The sequence below is a fragment of the Equus przewalskii genome, chromosome 8 (genome assembly GCF_037783145.1).
Source record: "Equus przewalskii isolate Varuska chromosome 8, EquPr2, whole genome shotgun sequence".
Taxonomy (NCBI): Eukaryota; Metazoa; Chordata; class Mammalia; order Perissodactyla; family Equidae; genus Equus; species Equus przewalskii.
The window spans coordinates 55,270,232-55,286,552 of NC_091838.1; the positions used below are offsets into that span (position 1 = coordinate 55,270,232).

The 16,321-nt window shown below is 36.1% G+C and overlaps 1 protein-coding gene across 5 annotated transcripts in view; it reads left to right on the forward strand.

Annotated features, from left to right (window-relative positions):
* The window catches only part of PKHD1L1 (PKHD1 like 1), a 150,364-nt gene that overhangs the window by 14,099 nt on the left and 119,944 nt on the right, over positions 1 to 16,321 (forward strand). For all 5 annotated transcript variants that reach the window (XR_011543146.1, XR_011543147.1, XM_070630830.1 and 2 more), the window contains exons 5-12: positions 717 to 774; positions 2,380 to 2,473; positions 5,571 to 5,624; positions 6,157 to 6,230; positions 7,162 to 7,204; positions 11,293 to 11,363; positions 12,366 to 12,476; positions 14,403 to 14,492. Coding sequence is in view for 3 of the 5 variants with exons in the window: in XM_070630830.1 (XP_070486931.1) it covers positions 717 to 774; positions 2,380 to 2,473; positions 5,571 to 5,624; positions 6,157 to 6,230; positions 7,162 to 7,204; positions 11,293 to 11,363; positions 12,366 to 12,476; positions 14,403 to 14,492 (595 nt within the window). In the remaining 2 variants the exon portion in view is untranslated. The remainder of the gene's footprint in view (positions 1 to 716; positions 775 to 2,379; positions 2,474 to 5,570; positions 5,625 to 6,156; positions 6,231 to 7,161; positions 7,205 to 11,292; positions 11,364 to 12,365; positions 12,477 to 14,402; positions 14,493 to 16,321) is intronic.

The window sequence follows — 16,321 nt, forward strand, 5'->3', positions numbered from 1 at the left end:
ACCCAGATAATCCAGGATAATCTCTCTATTTTAAGGTCAATTCATTAGCAAACTTGATTCCATTGGCAACCATCTGCCACGTAACCTAACATATTCACAGGTTCCAGAGATTAGGTGCATGGACGCCTTTGCGGAGGGCCATTAGTCTGCCTACCACAAACTATTAGCATTTCCATCGCACTGGTGGCCTCCCTGGAATTCTACTCTCTTCCAGGTCCCATTTGGTGTCACAATTCTTAAGAATTATACCTGCATTGCTCTAGAAGATTATCATTAGTTTAGTTACTAAAGCTTACTCTGATGGACTTTTTCTAAGTTTTGCTTCTATATTTTTGAAATATGCTTCGTTATTTTTTCTTCATAAGATTAACCCAAAGTGGGCTTTCTTTAATTTTATCCCACCAAATTCCTAAAAGTCTTTACCCGAGAGCCTTATTTCTGTGGTTTGACTTACACTGATAACAGAAGAAAGATTGAATTTTAAAATTCTAGGCTAGAAACGTTTTGAAGTCAAAGAGGATATTTAGGGGATGAGGAAAAGATCTTGAATAATCAGAATAATATACTAAACTTTATTTCTTATATGTAAAAAGGAATATTCTGACAATCATATTATGGATGTTGTTTAAATATAAATAATGTAAGAAGCAGAGATATTCCATAAACCTAGGAACAAAATAAAGATAAGACTGCTTATCGACAGTGTTATTTTACAGGCAAAAAGTTTCAGAACCCCTACAATAAGGAGCATCACACCTTTATCTGGAACTCCAGGTCTGTTTCATGACAGTTGAAATATCTTTTTGGTTTGTGGTAATTAATTAGTTTGCTTTCTAGTGTGTAAAATTACTATAATGCCTGAAAATTTGTAAATAACATTTCTCTGATTGTACAATAATTCCCAATATTTTTTTAAAAATAATTTTTAATGGCTGCATCTGAAGCTACTATAATATACTTAACTTTCCACCTATTGGATGTTTAGCTGGCTTCCAGTGTTCATTATAATAACCAAAATTATATGAGTTTATAATCCCAAAAAGAATATGTGAGAATGCCCTTTTCTGTAACCTTGAAAATTGTGGGTACTAATTTTTTTCAAGTATTTACATGAAAAAAATAGTACTTTTTTCTAATTTTTCTAGTTCTTTGATTTATATAATTGAATTTATTTTATATTTATTAACTATTACTGACCAGTTGGCTCACTCTGCTTGCTGCGATCTGAGCCAATTAATCGCTATGAAGTAGAGATCGAGGAAAAGAGCATTTATTCGATTAGTTGGCATAATCAGAAGATGGCAGACTAATGTCTCAAAAAAACATCTTAGAGAGTTACAGAAACTTGAGGTAGTTATATAGGGAAAATGGGCCGTGGGAGAGGGCCCAGGAATGTTGGTCTCCAGGCGTGACAGGTTCCAGGCTTCACATTGTTCCATTCTTCTGTCAGCTCTGATGGATACCTTGCAAGTGTGTTTCCTGTCTGAGGTCAGCCCATTCCTGCAGAGACACTCATAGAACAAAGTTTTAATTTATCAGGCTATAGGGGAGCACCTACATAAACAGAGGCCATAGATCAGGAGAGCATGTGAATTATTTTAGAGTACATGCACAGCAGCAAGTAGTCACACAGAGGAGGGGCTGGGGTCATTTATAGTTCCAAAATGGCATTACTTATGTCTCTGAGTACTTATGTTTCCAATGTTAATTACATAACCACTTGTATTTCTTCTTGTATAAATTCCCTAATATAAGAATTCCTTATATTTACAGATATTAACCATTTATATGTTATATATGTGGGAAATATTTTTTTGAATTTATCATTTGCTTTCAAAATTTATTAATGGTTTTTCTGTCATTTAGACACTTTTAATTTTTATTATCAAATCTATGTGTCTTAACCTTTGTTATTTCTTCCTTCATTATTATGCTGTGGAAGACCCCACCATCCTGATGATAAAATATTATATAAATTTTCACTTATTTTTCAAGAGTTTTTATGGTTTTATTTTTTATATTTGATTTTTAATTCACCTAGGATTTATTTTGTTTTTGGTGTAAAGTAGTGATCTTATTTATTTTTTTCAAATTAATCACACATGATCCAAGCAATATTTATTGAATAATTCATCCTGTCTTTCATGAAAAGCCTTTTTAATCTATAAATACTTACAGATATCTCTTTACTATTATAAATATTCATTCATATTTTATTGCATTTGCTACAACTTTCAGAACAATGCTAAACAATAGTAATGAATATGAGATATAAGTGCCTGGATGCTGGTTTTATTGGGAAAACCTCTAATGTTTTGGTATTAAGCCTATGGGTATATGGGTGGATAGTCTTGCACAGAACTTTTTCTTTGTTTTTAGGTACATTAATAACAATCCAAGGCAGAATCTTCACCGATGTCTATGGAAGTAATACTGCACTAAGCTCAAATGGGAAAAATGTTAGGATTTTGAGGTAAATTTTTGATGTAGAAACATATTCTTTTAACTCCTAGATGGGATATGACATTCTGAAAATAATGGCTCCAATGATATTAAAAACCACTACAATGTGATGGGATTAACTAGTGTTTTTCCAGCCACATTTCAGGTAGAAAAGTAGACTGTTGGATGATTCGTTGACATAGAAGCAATGGCCAATATGCCTTTCTTTTTTGCTTTGACGTAATTCCTTCTTTTTCTGTGATGGATTTTATTGATGGAAGGCACATGAGGGCAAGTCCATTAGTAACTGAGTTAAAGTCACAGAATTCTGTTACTGGAGAACTTTGTTACTTAATTTAACTGCCTCATTTTGCACACATTAAAAAAAACAAAATAAAACAAAAAGCTCTGAAACCTGGAGATCCAAAGCTTAGTCAAGGTCAGGAGGAGAACCCACATCTCCTAACAGGCACTTTCGCACATTTTCTACTACACCGTGGTGTACAGAGACTGCCAAAACTAAAAATGGTCGATAACTTATGAACAGCCTATAGTTTGAATCCTGGTTCCTCCATTTACCGGCTGTGGACCAGATGGTAACACTGGTCAGTTACCTAACATCAAAAAGTAATTGTCCAGGGGCTGGCCCCGTGGCCGAGTGGTTAAGTTCGTGCACTCCGCTGCAGGCAGCCCAGTGTTTCGTTGGTGCGAATCCTGGGCGCGGACATGGCACTGCTCATCAAACCACGCTGAGGCAGCGTCCCACATGCCACAACTAGAAGGACCCACAACGAAGAATATACAACTATGTACCAGGGGGCTTTGGGGAGGAAAAGGAAAAAATAAAAATCTTAAAAAAAAAAAAAAGTAATTGTCCACATTTTGGACTGGAAACTGTCATTGTCACTAGAGTTCTCTTCCTATAGCATAGGTGGGGTTCTCTCAGTCCTGCCTTAAAGACAGAAAGCCCTGTTCATTTCCTAGAGAAGGACGTACAGAATCAGTATCATGGCTCTGAAGATGATTCATGCTTACTGAATACATAGATAAAACAGATAAATGGGTAAATTAAAAAACAACTCAGACAGCACACACACTTACATGTGCATATATAAGCTTGTAAAACATGCAACTTGAAAGTTTTACTAAATGAAATAAAGTTGATTTATCTGGCATTCTATGAGGTAGAACTCTGAATTAAATCACACTGGCATGAGTCTATAATATTCTGGAAATGTTCATGCTGATTCGTTATATATGAGAAAAGCACTACTAAATAGGGAAACAAATATTTAACAGTTTATACAGACAGCTTAACATAAAGATTTGTCTGCTAATGTATAGTTGAGTGTTATGAGTGGTTTCTATCCCACTTCTTAGATGGAGTTTTCTAAGTCATTCTTTCCCATAATGATGCCGGGAAATAGAAAGTTTAACTTTCAAAAAGAGATTCCTTTTTTTTCTTCCTGTAGCTGAAATTACTTATGTGTAATACAAGGGAATGGATGGAAATTATTTCATGAAATCACAGAATTGTAGTCAGAAGGGACCTCAGAGGTCAGACTACCCAGCCCTTACACTCCGGAGAGCCTGAGATCCAATAAATAAATACAGAAACAAATTCACTCACCTATTAATGGGAGGAAGGAAGCCCTTAGAGCTGCACTTATCTCATTTCTACCACGTTAATTGTGCCACCAGGGCCCCCAAGGCATTTCATTGTACCTGAGTTCCATTAGCAGGGAGCAACGGCCGAGTGCTGGGCAGGAAGTCAGGGGACCCGAGTGCTCCAGCTGCTTCTGCTTCCAACATGTCTTGTTAATTTGGCCAAATCTCCAAATTCAGACCAGGTACAAACTATGGAGGATATGCAAATGACCAAAAGACCTAGTGCCTACTAAAGAGCTCTTGTTCTTTAAGATCAGATGAGAACACTTTTTAAATGTCTGTATTTAAGGCCAATAGGGTAGTATAACCATATACAGGCAAACTCACAGCACTGTGGGAGTTACCGGCTCTGGTTGAGAGCATACGCTGGAGCCCAGCTGTCTGGGTTTGAATTCCTGCTCTACCCCTTACTGACCGCAGGTCTGGGGAAGTACTTAACCTCCCTGCCTCAGTCTGTTCATCTGTAAAGTGGAAGGATAATAGTTACTAACCCACAGGATGCTTGTAAGGATTAAATATAGTAAGTGCCCATACATGTTAGCTGCTAAATTTATTATTTAGGTGCAGTGAGGTGGGAGAATGAGATTAGGAGAGTATGAATCCATAAATCTCTATAATGGGTACACTCATTCCGTTTACTTTCTTTACAAACCTGATGTAATGATCAAATGAGAAGATTCGTGTCTAAAAGTATATTACATTCACAAAGTTTTCTGAAAACAGTAGTCTTTATTTTTTATGGTTCCGGTTGGTATTGGGTCTTATTTGAGTCTGGGATTTGCTATCACAGAAGCTGGGTGGTTTATTCTGGTGTTGAAAAGAACACAAGACCAGTCAGTCACTTGCCAGCCTCCAACAACATCAGGTTCTGTCAGCCTTAAAGCAAAAGGTCGCCCTGATCAGCTGGAGAAATGCACAGGCGGATATTCTCTCTGCAGCCTAACCCTGCCCCTTCTCAGCTTCTTAGTCCCATTTCGATGGCACTGATGCTGTTAGATGTTCTTTTCATCCTGATTACTCTGTGGGACCTTTGCTGTGGACTGTGTTTAATTCCTATAGCATGAAACTAACTACAAAATTATGTTTTGTATTTTAATTAATTGAACTTCAGATGGAAGACTCCCCATTATCTGTTTCTATGATTTCTATTCCCATAGTTCTTATTACTTTCTAGCACATCAAATATGGTATGATTATCAAGTGTATTATCAGACTCCCCCAGTTAGAATGTCAGACCCACAAGGGCAGGGAACTTTGTTTTGTTTACTGATGTGTTCCAAAACCTAGAGCAAGGACTGCAACATAATAAGCATTCAATTGATGTTTGTTGAATGAATGAGTGATGGATAATAAGTGGTTGAGAGAAAAAATATGCGGTGGCAGTGAACTTGGTGGGAGGAGAGCATTTAGAAACGATTTGTTGAACATAAGTTGATCTTTCTAATAAATTATTTACACAGAGTTTATGTTGGAGGAATGCCCTGTGAGCTTCTTATACCACAATCTGATAATTTGTAAGTAATTCACGTAATTGTCTTTAGAAAAATAAATAGTACATATAAACATGGTAAGTTTAAATAGTAATTTCTAGTTATACTGCATAGCTTAATGCTTTATAATACAGTATAAATTGTAACATTTTGTATAGTAAATTAGCAAGAACTTATTTAGCTAGATATTACCTGATATCCCCCGTTGTCTCCAGTAAAGTGTGATATGAACTGTTATTTAGATTATCATGAGAAAGATGTTTTGAGAAATATCTAAAACAATTGTTTCACTTGGTGGTATTTTCAGCTCTTTAAAAGGAATATCAATGGAGATAGCCAAGTTAATTACAAAATATTTAACTGTTAAATGAAGTTTTATTCAAATATCTTCAACCAAGGCTTGGAAATATTTTCATTTCACAAAACTCTTTGGTGTAGCAACAGTTTCTATCCTGATATATATTCTCAAACTCATAAGATGTTTTTAAGGGAAACCCCATATTTTAAAACCTTAGTGTCAATTGCAACTTTGATGTTAACATATATATTTCGTTAGGTATGGTCTAAAACTAGATGATCCGAACAGCGACATGGGTTCCATGGTTTGTAAGACGACTGGAACTTACATCGGTAAATGTCGATCCGCATTCTTCCCAATTCTCGGAAACGCCTGCCTCTGTTTCCTTGTGTTGTGTTCCCCCAGGCCTCACCTGCACCGTCATCCCTTTGTAAAAATCAGCGTTTCTTCTTTACCTTGGCTTCTTTTCAGTTTCATGTAAGCGTGTATGAATTACCTTCTTCCTAAGATTTACATTTAAGGTAAGCTTCAAATGTCTTTTTTTCTTCTTCTGTCATCCAGAAGATTCCATCAGTCGTTTAGCTGTTTTCCCTGGAGCCTTAATTTTACTGGGCTTTTCCCCTTGCTCTATGTACTCCAGGCACATAAATCTTTGTTCTTGAATGAGCTTTGCTCCCGTCTGTCTCAGAGCCTTTGCAAGCTTCCCATACTGAGAATTTCAGAAATATGTCATGTCTTCAAAAAAGCCTTCCCTGACTCCCTGCCTTACGTTCTCCAGGTTCGCTGTCCTTCTCTTTGGTAGCTTTATCACAAGTCATAGTTCTCTCTTTGTGTCCTTGCTCTTGGCTGACTGTAGCCGCCACTACAGGATATGCTCTGTTAGGAGAAGAGCAAACTGTGCTCACCCTGGTTCTGTCAACTCCTAGCAGAGTGTCTGACCCAACTAACTATCTGTTGAATGTGTGAAAGAAATTTGAGGGCAATATGGTTCATACATGTTCTTTTATTATTTTTCGTTCGTTCTTATATTTTGTCAGATTTTTCTAGTAATAACTTGAGACATCTTACTATGTATATTTTTAAATAGTAGTACGGTACTTCTTTAGGATAGTTCAGTTGTCATTTCTTTGAGGATTAATAGATGGTTGTATAATCACAATTTTAATTTTAAATTTCTTTGCTTTTAAATCAGCTTTATAATGTATAGTTATTGTTCTCCTGTGATTGGGGATTTAATTGGTTGTGTATTTTAATTAATTCTAGGTCATCATAATGTCAGCTTCATCTTGGATAGTGATTACGGAAGGTAGGTCATTTTGTAATTGATTCAACTGGGTAAATAAAAAAAAAACGTGTATTTACTTTGTCTAATAGATCCAGAGATTAAAAAATTAACCACTTTTGTCCCCCAAATTAACATTAAGGTGTCCGTAACATTAAGGTGTTCACTCATAATTTGTGCCTCAGACGTGGCCTTTAAACTGTTAGGAAATCTAGCATTACCTAAAACAAAAAGTAAAATCTTTGATTGTGCTACTGAAAAGTGTTATTCTATGTCTTGCAGCTCTTCTGATTTAATTGTAATTCTTTTGATAATTTAATTAATTCAGTTTTGATTTGAACTAATGTAAGAATAAATAAAACCCTATGGTTAATTTTACCTGATAAAAGTATTCTTTTAAAATATCAAGACATGTAGAGTTGTGAAAGATGGTAGTTACAGCTTTCAATTGTCCATCTTAACACCAATGTTAATAACTTGTATTTATGATTTTTAATAAAACTAAAAGTCATTATCAGATATCCTACATCTTCATTTTGGTAAGAAAGACCATCATACTTTTAGAAAAATACAAAATATGCAAATCTCAACACACGTTGCAAACTTCATATTATAGATAATATTTATAGCGAACATTTAGTGGCAGGCACAGTGCTAAACTCTTTACGTATATTATCTAGTTTATACTCCCAAAGAACCCACGAATTGAGTGTTATCATCCACTCCATGTTGCACACTGGGAAAAATGAGACTTAGGAATGTTAAATGATTTACTCAAGAATATTCAGCCAGTAGGAAGCAGTGCTAGTGTGTGAACCCATGCAGTCTCACTCCAGGGTCTGAGCATTTCATTCCAGTGCTCTGCCATGACTGATGGAGGGTTTCAGACACAGAACCACATCTCATCACTACTCAACATGCTGACCAAGGATTCTCTAATGGTGGGATCACCCTACTCTTGAGTTCATTTGCATACGTATGGGGGCATTTGTTGGCTGTCACAGTAACAGGGGTGTGCTAATGTGTTTTTGTAGACAGGACCATGATGTGCCAAACATAAATGAAGTTCTGCCCAAAATGTCATAGCCTCTCCCATTGAGAAAATGAGCCAGTTGACAGAAATCCAAATAGGTCACATTATTAAGCCATCCAATACTAATACGGCTGTAGTAGAGCAACAGTAGGCTAGGTCTGTTCATTACTACTTTTTGTCTCTGAAGAGAGACTCATTGATCAGAAGTCTGAGAAGAATGGCAATAATACAATCCAAGTAGATGTTATTCCTGGTCAATATTGACAGACTACAAGAGAAGGATGAGATTTGGTCGCTGCATGCGTGGATCTCCTATTGAGTTTGTGAGACCAAATCTGTTATCGTTGTATTTAGAGATCAGCTAGTCTAGACACCTAGAGACAATAGGTTTGTAACAAAGTGATGCCTGGGCTGGACATTTTATTATAGACCAATATAGACTGGACCCAAACCATGAAGAATATTATAATTCAAGGGCAAACCAGAGTGGATGATATGTAAATAGTGCTAAAATTCACATTTGTAGGGGCCGGCCCGGTGGTGCAGCGGTTAAGTGTGCACCTTCACCTTCAGTGGCCCAGGGGTTCGCTGGTTCGGATCCTGGGCGCAGACATGGCACCACTTGGCACGCCATGCTGTGGCAGGCGTCCCACATATAAAGTAGAAGAAGATGGGCACGGATGTTAGCTCAGGGCCAGTCTTCCTCAGCAAAAAGAGGAGGATTGGCAGCAGTTAGATCAGGGCTAATCTTCCTCAAAAAAAAAAAAATTCACCTTTGTGATTTACTTGGGGCAAATAACTTAGAGTCCCATGAATTAACCGTTATTCTCTGCAAGGACATGACCTACTTAAGTATAACTTGATAAGACAGGGAAATATGATTTTATTGAAACTATTAGAAAGTCATGTTAGAGGCAACAATTATTGAGTTTTAAATGATTTCCTGAACTTTATGTGGTTCTTTTATGCTTTCAAAGTCATTCTACCTAAGATGAGAAAAATGAATTCTTAGTTCTCAGTCAATATGAAAGGTATTAATTGCCAAATCTGTCCTATATCTCTCAGAGAAATGATTATCCAAAAATAGACAGTTTGAATGATCAAGCTTGAATGTGATTGATAAGTATTCATAAATCAATATGCTGCATTAACATGCCCCAAAACTTTCAATTTTAAAAAGCTGGCAAATTTGCATATAATGTAGGCAAAAATACTGCATAAAATTGTTGATCCTGTGATCTTGACTTGTAATTCCTTTTTTTAAAGACAATGGCTGTCCTTTTATATTAATGTCTCAGAATTGATGAAATTGTGTTTCTATATAAAACATTTTTAGACATTTAAGATAACTGTTAAAAATATGACATTTACTACTTCAAATCCTAGTTTTAAGTTTACATGGCATTTTTAAAATGTCAAATCATTTTATAAACTATAAAATCCATATTTTACAAATTTCAGGAGCATTCCTGAATATCAAATGAACCAATTAAAGACCATTGTGCTACCCATTCTGTATTTCTTTTAATAGCCAACCTTCTCTCCTCTCTTACCCCAAGTTCAAACAACAGCTGTTCCAAACTGATAAGGTTCAGATGAAGCTGCCTTAATTGAGAAATGCCTAGTCATTATCAGTGAATTAGTGAAAATCACCTCAGTGTCATACCAAACAAATTACATTCAAATTTTATATCAGGAGGCAATTTTTCCACCAACTTAAGAAGCACAGTTAATTTTTCAGATGCAAGATCTGATCACAGACAGTATTGTTGGAACTGACATTGTTTCAGATCTATGAGATATCAACTGAAAAGCTTATAACATAAAAAATATAAAATCCAATATAAATTTCTTAAATCACTAAAATAAATAAATAAAATATTTTCAGGGACTTTTTAGTCTTAAAGTGCACATTCTAATGCCTGGGCTAGATTTAAAGGGAGTTAACTGTTGGTCTCAACCACAAGGTTTGCATTTTCCTTTTAGATTCTAGTTCAGTGCGTTCTAATTGGGAAGAATGAGTTTGAGTCTTCACATTTGAAATTCTTAACTTTTCTAATTCTGACTTTCATTGAGCTAATTAAGAGGACAGCATTTAATTTCTAGGATCAGATTCTTTCCCTTCCCCACCCTCCAGGCTATGGAAGTGCAAATGTGTATCTATCAAAAAATATAAGTAGGCTCTGTGTTCATTAGGGATGCCTTGACTTTGGCGGATTGTCAACTTGCTCTCCTCCATGTGCGCACTCACACACATTCGCAGCAGGAGAGGAGAACTGTGTGGTACACAGCTTAGGACTCAGGGATCTTTTCTCGAACTGCCTGGGTTCAAATTCCATTTCTGCCACTTATTCTGTGATCTTGAGTAAGATAAGTAAATTCTCTGAGTTTTACCTACCTGTGGGGTTGATGTAAGGATTGCATGGCACAATTACTTAAAAGGTTTAAAAAAATCTTCAAAACTTAAAAGTCTTAGCATGATATGTTCAATAATGTTAGTTATTATGACACTAAATAGGTTATAAGAGAAGAGGGATGGTCACTGGAAGAGCCTAGCCTTTATGAAAGATAATCCTCTTGGTTTTTTGTGGAAATATAAATTCTTACTTTATTGAGTTATAGTTTGCATATAATAAAATGCACATATTTTGTGTGTGCAGTTCAGTAAGTCCTGACAAATGTATATTTGTATACCTCTATATTTGTGTACCCGATAACTAAATCAAGATCTAGAATTTTTTTTTAGTGGGGAAGATTGGCCCTGAGCTAACATCTGTGCCAGTCTTCTTCTATTTTGGATATGGGATGCCACTACAGCATTTCTTGATGAACAGTGGGTAGGTCCACACCAGGATCTGAACCTGTGAACCCCAGGCCACTGAAGTGGAGTGTGCAAACTTCACCACTATGCCAGTAGGCTGGCCCCAAGATCTGGAACATTTTTATCTTCCCAATGAGTTCTGTCCAGCTCCTTTGCAAATTATGACATGATTTATATTACTAAAGTAAAAAAATAAATAACATTTTCCTAAAATAAAGTTCATGTTTAAAGGAAAAATTTTACGTTTTTTTAAAACAGGAGTTTCCCACAAAAAATGGCATATTTTGTTTCTTCTCTGAACAAAATTTCAATGTTTCAAACATATGCAGGTATGTGACTTTCTCTCAGTCTGTATGTGTGTGTGTGAGACAGAGAGAGTAAAAGAGAGAGATGTGTATGCTTCATTTCATCATATCAAAGACAATAATGATTTAAGGTACACTGTATTGTTTTATGTACTTCTAGGAAGGAAAACTGCCTAAGATGGGGAGTCTAACAGGAAGCACCGTCCTTAAGCTAGGGCCCTGAGGACTACACTCCTAGTGTCAGGTTGACTGGGAAATAATCTCATCACACTTACAGAGACAGAAGGGAAACTTACACGTCTCAACTTTGGCTGTTGGTTGAGGGAGGAAAAAAAAATCTCTACTGTCAATTTAAACCACAAGCCAGTGCTGTCTCAGATTTACACTGTCACTGTGGCCCAAAAGAATCCTCAAGCAAATTATAATTTATTTAATTTACGGAGATCTCAGGTTGGTTGTACCTTTAGGAGACTGTCAGAAACAACTGAAATCCTGCTGGAAGAAGTGTGCTTCATTCCAGTTAGGAGTGATGGAATGGCACATTCCCATTTTAGGGATGTTCAACGTGAAAAAAAAATATGTGTGTTGGAATCAATCAAATATGATAAATCCTGACTTTTTCTTGAAATTTATCCAATGTGAAACTTCTATGTAAAAGCATATAGAGCTTTGATAGAACTAATGAGAATAAAATTTAATAAGATTCTACCGTATGTCATACACTGGGCTCTTTTTGCCAATATACCTTTATATATAAAGCCAAAAAAATTCCAGTCACAGTTAATGTATTACATATGAGAAAAATATAAATATAAGACATGGGCTCATAACTATAAGAAGGATTCATTCTTCAAGAGCATCAGAGGCAAAATAGTGAAACACCTAATTGATTCATTTGGTAATCTAAAACCAACACTGTGCTAGGTGCTATGGCTAAGTAATTTGGAAAATTTAAAAAAATCAAGCATTTGGGTTTATGTGTAGTATTCACATTTTATTTCATGTGCTTCCCCTCCCCCTCCGCAGTGGTCACTACAATTTCACCTTCACGAGGAAGCATTCAAGGTGGCACCACACTAACGATAAGTGGACGGTTCTTCGATCAGACAGATTTCCCAGTCAGAGTTCTAGTTGGAGGTATTTTTCATGATTTTTAATATATTAATTTATGAGAACAAATCTTGCCTTTTCTCTGATAATTTGTAAGAAGAATAATAGTCTTTCCTCAATTAATGTCATAAATTTAAAGCTTGGTATTTTCACGTAGAAATTTGGTTTGGTGGCTTGATGCTTCTCTCAATTTTCTGATGAGGACCACTCCTTGCAGCCTTCCATGACTAGGACTTGGGCTCTGGTACCAAAGGCATTGTGTGGTCGCTGTGGCTGCCATCCTTCAATTCCTCACCATAGAGACATGCGTTCCCTCTATTTAACAAACTCTTAAATGCCCTTTGGAACTGTTGTTACTTCTCAAGGGATTGGCTAATTATGGAGTAATTTAAAGTAGTATTTGGAGATACTCTCCTCATCTCTTCTCAGATACTGTGTCTTGTCTGGATATCAGTAATTACTGATGATATTCGCCTTGGAAAGACCATTAATTAATGTTGTGTTTTCAAATGTCCTTGGGGCTTGGTTCTCTGGTTTTGCATCACGTTTTTGTGTCTCGTCTAGATCTGTTCAGAGTTAGGGAGGTATGTAGCTCAAAAGGGATATTGGGGTGAATATAATAATGGGGATCTTCCCACTCAGTCATAGTGACCTAACACCCCAATGGGCAGGGAACAGGATGTCTGCCCATGCAAATGGCACATGCATTTTCTGATACAGCCCTCTGCTCAGGTATTTTCTATTTTTAGTGAATCTGCTCATAAATCAGACAAAATGTGATTTAAGAAGAGAAATTAATATAAAGCATCCTCATCTGACTCTTATACAATATCTTTCCTATGCCTATGAATCCTTGCTGGTCACCTGCATAAATATGAAAACCAGACCATAAGATTTTTAAATTTCATATATGTTATCTGATGTTTTAAATATTTAAACCAGGGGCATAAAGTATTTTTACTTTATATACTGTGTTTTATGATCTGATATTATGATACAGTTGATATGCAAATATACCATGTTAATATTTTATGATATTCCATTGCCATTAATGTGACAACCAGCTTCAAGATTTTGAATCCTCAATTTCTTGAAAATAATGATTTGTTTATGTATCTTTCCTTTGCTCCAAACAAAATGGGCTAAGTTGGTTCAATATACCTTTCAGATTACTGTTTTATAGTTCACTTTTCTTGCATCTACAAAGTATTCAAGATAATGAAAGGTAGTGTTGAAGTATAAATTTTCCAGGCCACCAAACACAACTTGGCAAAGATACCTTCCTTCATTTGCTACTGTTTGCCTCACTTTTTGTGGGCTGTGATTCCCAAATAGTAAATACTTAATGAGGGCTGACTTTACCTGAGGCATTGTGAGAGACTCATGGAGGTCTAAAACATAGATGCTTCCTTCAGGTCTAATTGTGCTTATGTACAAGTCTGATCATTCTCATTTAGACCCTTGTCTGTTTTGGTTTCAGTCTGCCTGTGAAAATACCATTTACAGATTATTATCCCTTTTTCATTTGAAGAACTAGACTAAACCACCTCTTTTTTTTTATTACTAAGAGGACTGGGATCGTCTGCTTTTGCAAATTCTGAACATAATGGATTTATTCAGCAACTTGTCTACAAGGAACATAATATAAGCCTTCACTTTAGACCCAGAAGTGAAATGTTTTAGTTGACATAGTTTTATTCTGTTTCTAGAAGTTGTGAAATTTTCTGATTCAGACTTGTGGTATTTTGCCAGGAAAAGGTTGCCTTGTGGAAGTATGACACTTAATGAGTGGTAAGCTCTAATGGAGAATGTGTAAAGGAAATGAAACCTCCCACTCCAACTCTGCCTCTTGCTTGTGCAATTTTGTTTTCATTGAAAGTATTTCAATAGAGACTGATGTGATTTGCATTCTGAAGCTCAGTAGTAATAGTTCTGCATCTTGCTTCTTTATAGGTCAAGCCTGTAATGTTTTGAATGTCACAGAAAATAGCATACATTGCAAGACACCTCCTAAACCTGATATTCTCAGAACTGTATATCCAGGTAAGTAGTCAGGCCATTTCTACATTTATATAAGAAGAATATTATTGACATATATCATTAGCGTTTTAGTCCATTTGGGCCGCTATAACAGAATCCCATAACTGGGTAGCTTATAAACAACAAAGAAGGTGGGAAGTCTAAGATCGTGGTACCAGCAGATTGGTTGTCTGGTGAGGACCTGCTTCCTCATGGATGGCACCTTCTCAGGGCTAGAGAGCTCTGTGGGATCTCTTTTATAAGGGCCACTAATCTCATGTTTAAAGGCTTCATTCTCGTGAGCTAATCACCTTCCAAAAGCCCCACCTCCTAATAACATCACATTGGGCATTAGGTTTCAATCTATGAGTTTTGGGGGACACAAAATTTCAGCCCATAACAGTTATAACAAAAAATATTATTTGAACCTTTTAGAACTTGCAGTGAGAATTATAATAAATGTCTTCCCAGTTTTTTTCTTTCTACTTTCTGGATTAGGAAATACTTGTACTAAAATAGTTGCATCAAGTCTTCACAAGTGGAGGTAAACCCAGCCTAAATTCCTCAGGCACCTGACTGGAAACAGCGCGTCTCTATTGATCGAGTACAATGCTGCCTTCATTTCAAAGTAAAGGATGATTGCTAACTGTTATTACAGGCTACATGGACATTTAAAAGATGTATTTTCCTGGTTAAAAAATAAATGGCAGAAGTTCAATCTTTACTTGCGTAGAATGATTTAGGAGTGATAACAGGGGATGAGAGAAATGGAACTCAGAATGCTTTTCAGACTCTCACCTGTGGCCCAGTGCAAGTGTAGCTGATGGCACTGATATTGCTACTGATGCCACTGAAGTGCTGTGCATGTGTTTGAGTGGGGTGTGTATCTCATATCTTGTGCACACAATGAAATCGGTTTATGATTGTATCATTGGTTGATATTTGAAGCCAAATAAATTCTGCTTATCAGCCTCTTAAATTTCCTCATTTTGAATGATATTAGAAAAAAATGACCAGTTTAAGGAGAGAATTTTGATATTTGTAGTTGATAACTTTAAAGAAAATTGTATATATCAGAGAACAGTGCTGCTGCAAAATGTTCAAGTGCTCAAGCTTTTCTCCAACCAAACCCAGCTGAAGAGCAGGAGCCATTATTTTCTAGATCCAGACACTCCAGACAAGCTTAAGGCTGCTGGAGGAAGGTGTGAGCCTGATTGTTGTATTTAAGGAAGAAAAAAAAGCTGAGATGGTTCCCTTATTATAAGGAAAAAACCTAATCACAGGATTTACACTGTTAAGTGTAGGTACACCTGAATGAGAATATTCTCTCTCCAATTCTGTCCAATAAGGGGATGAAATCCTGGAGCAGAAGTAATGTGAAAAACAAATATTGACAGAAATCTTAAGGCCAATAGTGTCTGTTCGTTGATTAGTTGTAAGCCATTAATTGAATAACTTTTGTTAGAATAATCAGAGCAAAAGTTTTGTAATCAAATGGTCTGAATCTTGAAGTTTTGTGTCTTAACTCTATAAAGCAACATCAGTTATATCATAGGTAATTATTATTATCTAAAGTAAAACACTTACTAAGTTCTGGGTGTTTTACATATATGTATGAACTCTAATCCCCATAGCAACCATGCGTATAGTAATACTATTCCCATTTGACACATATAGAACCTGAAGTTCAGATATGTGACATAATAATAAACAAATTGTAGACTGTCTCAATAGCACTCTATCCTCTGGATACAGGTACATGTAGGAGTATGTATAATAGTTTTATTTACACACATGCTCTAAAAATGTGAACAGAAATAGAATATCTATAGCCACCAGCCAAGTAGAAGGCC